At 36.8% G+C, this 11515-nt stretch overlaps 1 protein-coding gene across 1 annotated transcript; it reads left to right on the top strand.

Annotated features, from left to right (window-relative positions):
* Positions 1-8646: 8646 nt before the first annotated feature.
* Positions 8647-9251, top strand: LOC114052133 (acidic proline-rich protein PRP25-like). The gene is made up of 2 exons (XM_027874637.1): positions 8647-8949; positions 9042-9251. The coding sequence occupies exons 1-2, from the start codon at positions 8647-8649 to the stop codon at positions 9249-9251; spliced, it is 513 nt and encodes a 170-aa protein (XP_027730438.1).
* Positions 9252-11515: the final 2264 nt, after the last annotated feature.

The raw sequence follows: 11515 nt of genomic DNA, 5'->3' as shown, positions 1-11515 counted from the left end.
AGGTTATTGTAAGTAGTTCAGATGTGAAGTGATGAGGGCCTGCACCAGGGTGGTGGCAGTGTCAGAGGAGAAAAAAGAATGTATATGAGAGATATTATGAAGGTAGAATCAATAGGATTTAGCAATTGATTGGAAATGGGGTAATTGAGAGAGAGTGATGAGAAGAGAATAATACCTAGGTGGCAAGCTGAGTGACTGGGAAGACGATGGCCCTTTTGGCAGTAAAAAGAAAGTTAGGAAAAAGGGAAAGTTTGGGAGAAAAGACAATAAGTCCAGTTTTGGACATGTTGAATTTGAGATGTCTACAGGATAATTAATTTGAAATACCCAGTTGGCAGTTGGATATGGGAATCTGGAGGTTAGGAAAGGGGTTAGGTGTGGATGAGTAGATCTGACAATCATCAGCAAAAAGATTTTAGTTGAAAAAGATTTTAGTTGAATTCATGGAAGCTGCTGAGATCACCAGATTAGAGGAAGAAAAGGGAAGACCCAGGGCAGAGCACTGGGGGATCCCCATAGTCAATTGGTGTGACCCAGAGGAAGATTCAGCAAAGAAGTCTTAGAAGGAACAATTGGATAGGTAGGAGGGGAAGGATGGATTGGGAATCATTTATGCATGCAGAGGGATTCACCTTGGCAAAGAGGAGGGCTACCTCTTCTTTTTTTTTCTCTTTTTTATTAATACATTTATTTGCTTTTAGTTTTCAACATTTACTTCCATAAGATTTTGAGTTCTAAATTTTCACCCCCTCTTGCCCCTCCCCCCACCCCAGGATGGCATGCATTCTGAATACCCCTTCCCTTAGTCTGCCTTCCCTTCTATTTCTTCGCCCCTTCTCTTATCCCCTTCCCCTTCTATTTTCCTGTAGGGCAGGATAGATTTCTGTAACCCATTTCCTGTATTTCTTTTTTCCCAGTTGCATGTGAAAACATTTTTTTATTAAACATGTGTTTTTAAAACTTTGGGTTCTAAATTTTCTCCCTTCCTCCCTCCCCACCCACCCTCATTGAAAAGGCAAGCAACTCAATATAGGCTATACATGTGCACTTATGCAAAACACTTCCATCGTAGACATGCTGTGAAAAACTAACTCTATTTCCCGTAATCCTATCCTGCCCACCCGTTTATTCTATTCTTTCTTTAGACCCTCAGAAGTATTTGCTTCTGATTACCCCCTTTCCCAATCTGCCCTCCTCTCTATCATCCCCCTACTCTCTTGTCCCCTTCCCCTCCTATTTTCCTGTAGGGTAAGACAGATTTCCATACCCAACTGAGTATGTTATTCCCTCCTTAAATCAAATCCTATGAGAATAAGATTCACTCATTCCGTCTCACCTTCCCCTGTTTCCCCTCCACTGTAAGAACCTTTTCTTTTCTGTTTTTGTTGTGAGATAATTTACCCTGTTCTACCTCTCCCTTTCTCCTAGTATAATCCTCTCTCACCCCTTAATTTTATTCTGCAGATATGACCCCTTCATCTTCAACTCACCCTGTGCCCTCTATCTATCTATCTATCTATCTATCTATCTATCTATCTATCTATCTATCTATCTATCTATCTATATACATACATATAAATTTTCCCTCCAACTACCCTAATACTGACAGTTCTCAAGAGTTACAAATTTCATCTTTCCATGCAGGAATGTAAACAGTTCATCCTTAATAAGTCTTTTATGATTTCTCTTTCCTGTTTACCTCTTCATGTTCCAAAGAGTAAATTTTCTTACAGGACAGGGGTCTACTGAGAAATTGGAAGGCTTCCAGAGATGTGATCTTAAGGCTGGGGCACAAACACCCCAAGAGCATGAAAAGACAAAGAAGGTAAATCAATGCTTACATGCTTTATGAAATTGTACCAATAAGTAACTTTTTTGAACTGTCAATTTGTCTGAGGACATATAAGAGGGAAAAAAAAACATTCATGGCACAAGCTATAAAAGGGACAAACAAAATTAACAGACAAAGGTGGGTGGAGGAATAACCAGATTAATATTTCCTGAGATGACTTCTTACAGTCAAAGATCATTCAACCAAGGAGAAACTAAAGGGATTAAAAAACCTCACCCATATCTGGGCTGAGCAAAGGAGACAAGTATCTATATGTGTAACATTTTCTGAAAGTAATTAAGAGAACTGATAGAGGGCATTTGTAAGGAAAACTTACAAATTGGGAATAGGTTATCCTAGAGATTGAATAGAATGGAGAGAAAAGGAGCGAATAGACAAGGTAAACCAACAAGGATTTATTAAGTGCTTACTTGTTCTCTTGACTAAATGGTAGGGATAAAAAAAAATGAAGCAAAAAGCAAGACAGTCCCTTTTCTCAAGGAGCTTACACTTGAATAGGGTAAGACCACACAAAACGGAGCTGAAAGTGTAGGGGGGGGAGGGGAATGGACTAAAAGGTGCCAACAAGGGAGTGGGGGTGGGAACTGGGGGTGGTGGAGGGAGGCTGGGATGGTATTGGAGTGCAGAAAGTTAGAAATGAATTAAAGCTGGCCAGCCTGGAGCCCTCTCCAAAATAGAGGGTCAGAGGGGAACTTACCAATGGGAAAAGGAGGCTGACATGACAGATAGATATTCCATGGTGAAAAGGCTTTAGGCATTGAGGGAGGTTTCAGAGTGAGACTTCAGTAAAAGTACAGTGTTGAAATCCAGGAAGTGAGAAGTACATCTAGGAGGGGAATTAAATTGACTGGCTTGGAGCCAGGATCTCCAAAATGGAGATACTGAGAGGAACTCACCAATGGGAGATGGATGTTACACATTATGTGATGGGTCCAGAGGGCTGGAGCTACAGGGCATGTCAGAGTCTGAATTAGTCTGAATTAGAATATAATGTTCCTTCCATTTCGCCATGCTATCTGTCTCCTTCATGAATTAATATTTTTAAAAATGGTGGTCCAAAGATGTAGATTATATATAAAATTTAAAAATTATTTTAAATAACAGATAGTCTATATATGCATATATACATTAAATGTATACACACATAACTGTGTGTATACACACTTATATTTGAGGAAGAGAAAAGCTGTGGAGATCTTTCTAGAGTCATAGTCTATCTGTTGTGGGCAAATAGGAAGAAACCCTCATTATATGAGGGTCATAGAGAAAACAAACTCATCAAGTCATTTAACCACTGAGACTCAGTTTCTTTAACTGTAAAATTAACATAATAATAGTACCTTCTTCACAGGTCTGTTGTAAGGATCAAATGAAGTAATGTAAAATAATCATAATATGTGATATGCTAGGTGTCTACAAAAATTTTTTGCAGTTTTAAACTTTTGAAATTATTGTATTTAGCTTAAATACATTATAATGTATTATTATCTCATTCTCAATTTAGTTTGATGGAATTCAACTAACAATGATCAAGTTAATAACCTGTTATGTTATACAATTTCTACCATTTCCCTTTTATAATCTGCATTATTCAGTAAGTCCAAACTCCTTAGGCAGAGGGAGAAAGGGGTTGGGGAGAAAGAGATCTTTTCTAATTTTAGATGGCAATGACCTGATCTTCAATTACTATTTTTATCATTGTTATCATTATCATTATTATTATTATTCAAAATCATTATTATCATCTTATTTAATGCAATTTGACTAGAAATTGTACAGAAACAAGTCCCTAAATGGATGTTTTCCATTTAATACTATTAATAAATGAATAAAATAACTGATTTTTTCTGGTTGAATGAAAGTAAGCTCATCTTTGCAGGCACTCCCTGAAGCATCTTCAGTAAAGCTGCAATAATAGAAAGGATAGTGAGAATGATCTGTAACTTATCCTGTTCCCATATAATTTTGATCTCTTCTACTTAGTCTCTACATTTTGGAAGCTTTTATGTATTTGTTTACTTATTTATTTATTTTTGTTCATGTGGTATCATAAAATTAAAGAATTAGATATGTAAAGGGCTTCAGAGGCAATCTTGTCTTATCTCGTCACTTTATACATGAGAAAACTAAAAGCTAGAAAAGTTAGGGATTTGTTCAAGCTCAAAAACATCACAGTTAATCAGTCAACTGGTCAATAAATATTTATTAAGCTCCTGTGCCAGGCACTGTGCTAAGTGCTAGAATATGAGGAAAGGCAAAAGACAGTCCCTGCTCCCAAGGAGCTCATGGTTTAATGTAGGAAAGGGATACAAGTTGCAAACAACTCTTTACAGGATTCAAGCAATCTATATATAAGATGAATTGGAAATAATTAAGAGAGGGAATGCTTATTAGCCGAAACTTAAAAGAAGCTAGGAAGCAGAGATGGTGAGGGAGAACATTCCAGAAATGGGGAACAGCCTATATCCTTTATCATGTGGAATATTGTATTCCAAGTTCTCTACTTCTTTACACTGGTGCCTGCTGAATCATTTGTGATTTTGACCATGGCCACTCCCTACTAGAATTCTTTCAGCTGCTTGCAGTATGTTTGTTTCTCTGTTTGTTTGTTTGTTTGTCTGTTTTTTTTTTTTCTTTGACTTAGAAGCCCTGGATCTGGACTATAATATGCCTGGGATTTTTAATTTTGGAGTTTCTTTTGGGAGGTGAACAGTGGATTCTTTCTGTTTCCACTTGGTTCTCTGGTTCTAAGAGATCTACACAATTTTCTTTTAAGATTTCTTGAAATATTGTATGTAGGCTCTTGGTTCTTTATTTTGTTTTTGTTTTTTGTTGTGGCATTCAGGTAGTCCAGTGATTCTGAAATTCTCTCTCCTTTATCTGTTTTCTAGGGCAGATATTTTTGTCTTCTCTTCTTCTTGTTTTTGTTCTTGTTCTTCTTTGTCTTTGTCTTTTTTTGACTTTGTTTTCATATTTCACGTTGGCCCATGGAGTCATTGGCTTTATTTTGGTCCATTCTAAATTTCAGGGAGTTTGTTGTTTGGCAAGATTTAGTAATTCTTGGGCCAAAGTGTTAGTTCTTTCTTCTATAACTCTCATTTCTTTTTCCATCTTTTTTTGCTTTCACTCTCTCATTTAATTTATATTAAATTTTAAACTCTATTTTTTTTGTCGCTCCATCTCTTCCAAAAACTCTAGTTGAATTTGTGTCCATGTTATATTTTTCTTTGAGACTTTGATTGTAGATGGCTTGGACTCATTCTCTTCTTCTGAGTTTTTGTCTTCTGATTGTGTGGCCTTGTCACCATAATAATAATAATAATAATAATAATAATAATAATAATAAGTATTATTATTAACATTATTATTTATGACATGACTGTTTTGTTATTTTGTTGGCCCACTTCCTCTAGACTATTTTCTGACTTCAGATTTGATGTTAGGGCTAGGCTCTGAACATTTCTGGAGGGAAGGTCCGGTCTGATTCTGTTGCTGCTTTCTCACAATATTGAGTGTTGTGTTATTCTACAGTTTCAGGGACTCTTAGTGTTTCAGTGTTCTCAAAGTAGCCTAATCCAGGACGAAGTCTGGTTGGACTTCCATTTTTCTTTCCCCTCCTCTAGTTTGAATTCTGTGAAAGTTCCTGATCCTGTTTTGGGCCTGAGTAACAACAGTCTCCTGCTGGATTTAGACACTATCAGTCAACTAAGAAACTGATTGTTCAGTGTCAGAAAATCAGGTTCCATTAGGTCCAGGATTCCTGTTCTGGTTATTTCTCTGTGGGATTTAAATTGGACTAAAGATTGGAACTTGGTCCCTGTTTTGCTCTTGGGATCTGAGCCACACTGCTGCTGCTTGCTTCAGAAACTTCTTGTCTTAGTACACTATCTAGGACTTGCTATCACTCTTCAAGCCATGATGCCATTCCTGGGAAAAGATCTACTTCTCATTATACCCTGGATTTGTGACCTGGAACAGGGCAGTAGGTGACAAAGCTGCCAGTCATTGCTGTTGTACTGTTCCAGTATGGGTCTGGAACCTTCTTTTGCCCTGGAGTACATCCTCTCCCTTTCTTTGAAATACATCTCATGTGACCGTTCCTGGCTAGACCCTTTTCCCACTGTCTATTGACCTCTCTTTCTGTTTCCTTATGCTGATTCTGGTTGTAAAAATTACTCATTGTTTCTTTTCCTTGGATTTTTCCAACAGGATTTCTTATGGTACATTTTCTTGATCTTTTTTGGAGGAATTAAGGAAGGGTAGGAGAGTTTAATATACTTCTTCCTGCTACTCTACAATTTGGGTAAAGTCTTACTTTTGTATTAATATTTACCTTTTGCTGTCACAAATCATAGGTCTAACTGTACATAGTAAGTTGATTCAGCAATGACATCCATATCAGCAATGACCTATTTCCTGTCAGTTAAACTATAATTAATTTTGTTATGTTATTAGCTAATCATCTTGTCTACTATTTCCTAATTCTTCCTTTAAAAAAGAAAAGTTTAAATCCTAAACTATAAGTGAATAATTATTATGTAATCTAAAAGCCTTTGACCTCTCTCATTTCTTATTATTAAGTCATACTTTTCAATATATTTTCCAACATCTTCCTTATGCCTATCTTTGCAATGAAATCATCACACATCAAAGTATATATGATAACTTAATTGATTCTTTAGATTTCTTCATAGAATTTTTCTACTTCCTTGTCCTCTGCAACATAGGATTGGTATATAATTTGCAATTATTTTGTTGGTAACTTTTTAGATAATATTTTTTCCAATTATGTGCAGAGAAAATTTTAGATACTCATTTTTGAAAGATTTTGAGTTCCAAATTTTCCCTCCCTCCCTCCCCTCTCCTCTCTTCAAAACAGTAAGTAATCTGATATAGGGTAGTATCTGTGCAATCATGTAAAACATATTTCCACATGAGTTATGTTGTAAAAGAGAAAACAGAATGCAAGGGAAGAAAAGATGGGAAAAATATTTTATAAAGTGAAAACAGTATTCTTCAATCTGTATTCAGACTTCATCAGTTCTTTATCTGGATGTGCATAGTATTTTCCATCATGAATCTTTTGGAATTGTCTTGGATCATTGTATTTCTGAGAAGAGCTAAGTTAATCATAGTTGACTACCACACAATGTTACTGCTACTGTGCATAATGTTCTCCTGATTCTGCTCACTTCACTCAGCATCAATCCATGTAGGTCTTTTCAGGTTTTTTCTGCAATCCACCTGTACATCATTTCTTATAGGACAATATTATTCCATTACGATCATATACCACAACTTGTTCAGCCATTCTCCAATTGATGGGCATCCCTTGCATTTTTAATTCTTTGCCACCACAAAAAGAGCTGCTATAAATATTTTTGTACATGTGAGTCCTTTTCCCTTTTTGTAGCATCTCTTTGGGATACAGACCTAGAAGTGCTGTTGCTGGGTCAATGGGTATCTTTGCACAGTTTGATTGCCCTTTGGGCATAGTTGATAGTAACATTTTTGTAAAAAGCTTATAGTTAAGTGTAAACTGTAAGGTGATGAAATGACTCATAAAATGATGTTTCTTGCCTCTGAATACATGATGAAATAATTTCTGACTCTTTTATGTGTCTCTCAAAGGAGGACATGGCAGCCACCTACCCCTTTAGTAACTAGCTTTTGATTTTTAGTTCCATTTATGGTTAGAATGTTAGGATAGATAGCATTCAGTTCCTCAAGTTATATTCCCACTCATTGGTCTCACATTTAGAATGGCAATAAACTAAGTTGATGTTTACAGATGTCTGGTATAAAAACTGTGTGATTGTCAGCACCCCTTGCCTCCTTTTCTATTACACTGTCACCATCATCACAGAAATGAAAGATGAATACACAGGTCTGAGGCCAGTTTTCCATTTTCCTTTTTTACACTTCGTCATGCACAAATAATTGTCACTGCACAGCCAACCTACTAGTAATGAGTTGTTTTGTTGTTGTGGTTGTTGTTTTTGTTTCTGCTTTTTTGTATTTAGTTAGATTGATCCTATATTTGAATGGCCATAATTAGTTCCTAAGACCCTACTTTAAGTCATTCTAGCATTGAAGAACCTCTCATAGCTCATGCTCTATCAGCATTGCTTTTAAAAACCCAAAATCACCAACATGTCATAATGAAGCATGGAAATAGAATATTATGGAACAACTATGTCCATGGAATAATACCACGTACTTATGGAGTACCACATAGATTATGGAGGTGATGATTATTGGGACCAACATTTAATACATAAAAATAAGGAGCAGCCAATGAAAATCTGAGCATGAGAAATGGCAATCACAGATCATGCCAGAGTCTATACGAACCCTGCTACGACCTTTTGTTTTTTTTTCTCCATTCTGGATTTAGAAACAGTATGATAAAATGGTAAGAATACTGAACTTAGAGTTAGCTGATACCTGGTTTCAAAAAATTTTACTATTTCACTTACTATAGCAATATGATTAAGAAAAAGCAATTAACTTTTAAAAACCTCAGTTTACTAATATGTAAAATGGGTATGATAATAATACCACTATTAACTCCTTCATCAGTATATTATATGGCATAATTATACTAATGTATATAAAATAGATTTCAAACCTTCAAGCATTATAAATATTAATTATGACTTCCACTGCCAAGATGGCAGAGTGAGGAAAGAACCCCCTGAAACTTCCACATCCCCCACCCAACAAATGACTCAGCATTGATCTAGGAGCAGGAAAGCAGCTTAACAGCATGGCAGGAAAGGTTGGTCTCAGAGATGGGAGGGTTGCAAGGTCGAAGAGCACCAGCATCTGCAGCAGCAGCCAGCCTCACTGCAGGGGATCTACAGCAAGGTTCCAAGCCTGGGGCAATCTACCAGCCCCTCCCTCCTACAAACCAAAAGCCTCCTAGGCAAGCAAACAGTCTGTGCAAAGCAGCAAGGCCCCATTCCAGTGACCCCAACCCCAGCACAAGCCACCAGGCAGGCCTTGACCCCATTACTGACAGCGAAGTCCCACCTCAGGCTGGCCAACAGCAAGACACTGCCCCTGGGGTCTGCCAGCAGACAGACACTGCTTCTGTAACAACTTGGCATTAGGGCCCCAACCCTGGGGCAGATCAGCAATAAGATTTCTCCTCCAGGGCTTGCTAACAGAGGCTCTATTTCCATAGCAACCCAACAGCAGGGCCCCACTCCTGGGGCCCACCAGCAACAAAAGCCCTCCTCCAGGGCCAACTACCAGAAAGACTGTTGCAATAGCAACCCAGCAGAAATGCCCCACCCCTGGCGCAGGCCAGCAGCTAAACCCCACCCCCAGGGGAGGCCAACAGGGAGGCCCCACTCCCCAGTATAAGCCAGAAAGGCAGTCTACCCTCCAGTGAAAGCAAACAGCTAAGCTCTGAAGCCCAGTGAAAGTCAGTAGTAAGACTCTGAGCCTCAGCAAAAAAGCTTGGGACAATGAAGGACCAGAGCCCAGCTCTCATATACAAACACTAAATTATGTAAAAAGGCAGAAAAAGATGAGCAAAATGAACAAAAGAACAAAAACAAAACAAAAGTAATTTTAAAATGGAAAGTAACTACCGTGAAAGGGAAATTCAAGGTATAAACTTGGAAGAGGACAGCAGTGTCAAAATGGATATATGCAAAGCATCAAAGAAAAATGTAATTTGGTCTCAGGACCAAAAAGAATTCATGGAAGAGCTTACAAAAGCTTTTAAAAAGCAAATTAGAGAAGTAGAAGAAAAATTGGGAAAAGAATTTATAGTAATGGAAGAGAATCATGGCAGGGAAAAGAGTCAGTAGCATGGGAAAAGATGTACAAAAATTTACTGAGGAAAATAACTCCCTAAAAAATAGAATTGGTCAAAAGGAAAAAGGAAGTACAAAAGCTCACTGAAGAAAGTAATTACTTAAAAGTTAGAATTGAACAAGTACAAGCTAATAACTCTATGAGATATCAAGATATGTTTAAAAACGTATGTTTTAAAAAAAGATATGTTTAAAAAGTCAAAACACAGAAGAAAATGTGAAATTTCTCATTGGAAGAAACAATTTACCTAGAAAATAGATCCAAAAGAGATACTATAAGAATTATTGAACTACTTGAAAACCATGATTAAAAAACAAAACAAAACAAACAAACAAACAAAAAAGACTGGGCAACATCATTCAAGAAATTATCAAAGAAAACTGCCCTGATCTATTAGAACCACAGGGCAAAGTAGAAATTAAAATAATTCACTGATCACCACCTGAAAGAGATCTCAAAATGAAAACTTCCAGGAACATCAAAGCCACATTTCATAGCTCATAAATCAAAGAGAAAGTACTGAAAACAGTCAAAAAGAAACAATTCAAATATTGTGGACCTGCAGTCAGGATTACATGGTATTTGGCAGCTTTCACATTAAAAAAATAAAACAAAAAAATGGAAGGCTTGGAATATGATATACCAGATGGCAAAGGAGTTAGTATTAGAACCAAGAGTTGTCTACCCAGCAAATTGAATATAATCTTTCAGGGATGGGGGAAATTGACATTTAATGAAAAAGAAGACTTTCAAGCATTCCTAATTAAAAGACCAGAGCTGAATAAAATATTTGACCTCCCAACACAAGACTCAAGGGAAACATAAAAAGGTAAAAAAGAAACAAGAAATAGAAAGCATAAGAAATTCAATAAAGTTAAACTCTTTATATTTCTATCTGGCAAGATAATGTTTGTAGCTCTTAAGGACTTTATTACTATAAGAGCCATTAGAAAGAGTGTATGTAGACAGAGGATGTGGATATAAGTTGACTTCGATAGGATGATATCCCAAAAAATAAAATAAAATAAAAGGGAGAAAGAAGATTGCACTGGAAGAAAGAAGGGGAGTGATAGATTGAAGTAAATTATCCCACATAAATGTGGTATATAAGAGCTATTATAATGGAGGGAAAAGTAGGCAAAGGTGGTGAGCAAAGCTTAAACTTTACTCTCATCAGAATTGGCTATAAGAGGGAATAACACACAATCAGTTGAATATAGAAATCTGTCTTATAAGGAAGTAAAAAGGGATGATATAAGAGAAGGGGAGGAGGGGCTTATAAAAAGGCAGATGGGTTTGGGGATATGGTAATCAGAAGTAGGACACTTATGCGGAGGGAACTGGTGAGAGGTAAGATAGAGAGGGGGATGAACAAGGGAAAAATAGCATGGAGGTGTACATACGATTAGTTATCATGACTATACATGTGAATGGGTTGAGCTCACCTGTTAAATGGAAGCAGATAGCAGAATGGATTTAAAAACAGAATCCTACAATATATTGTTTACAAGAAACACATCTGAAGCAGAGAGATGCACACTGGATACAGGTAAGGGGTTGGAGCAGAATTCATTACGCTTCAGCTGAAGCAAAGAAAACAGGGGAAGCAATCATGATCTCAGCCAAAGCAAAAATAGATCGAATTATAAGAAATAAGGAAGGAAACTATATCTTACTGAAAGGTATCATAGACAATGAAGACTAAACATAATGCACCAAATGGTATAGAATCTAAATTTTTGAAGAAGTTATGGGATGCAGCCAAAGCAGTAGTTAGGGGAAAATTTATATCTCTAATTGCTTAAATCAATAAAACAAAACATAGAAACAATA

The sequence above is a fragment of the Vombatus ursinus genome, unplaced genomic scaffold, assembly GCF_900497805.2.
Source record: "Vombatus ursinus unplaced genomic scaffold, bare-nosed wombat genome assembly UNPS02014807.1, whole genome shotgun sequence".
In the NCBI taxonomy this organism is placed as follows: domain Eukaryota; kingdom Metazoa; phylum Chordata; class Mammalia; order Diprotodontia; family Vombatidae; genus Vombatus; species Vombatus ursinus.
The sequence above is the reverse complement of the archived record's forward strand: the minus strand, read 5'-3'. Positions and strand labels throughout refer to the sequence as shown.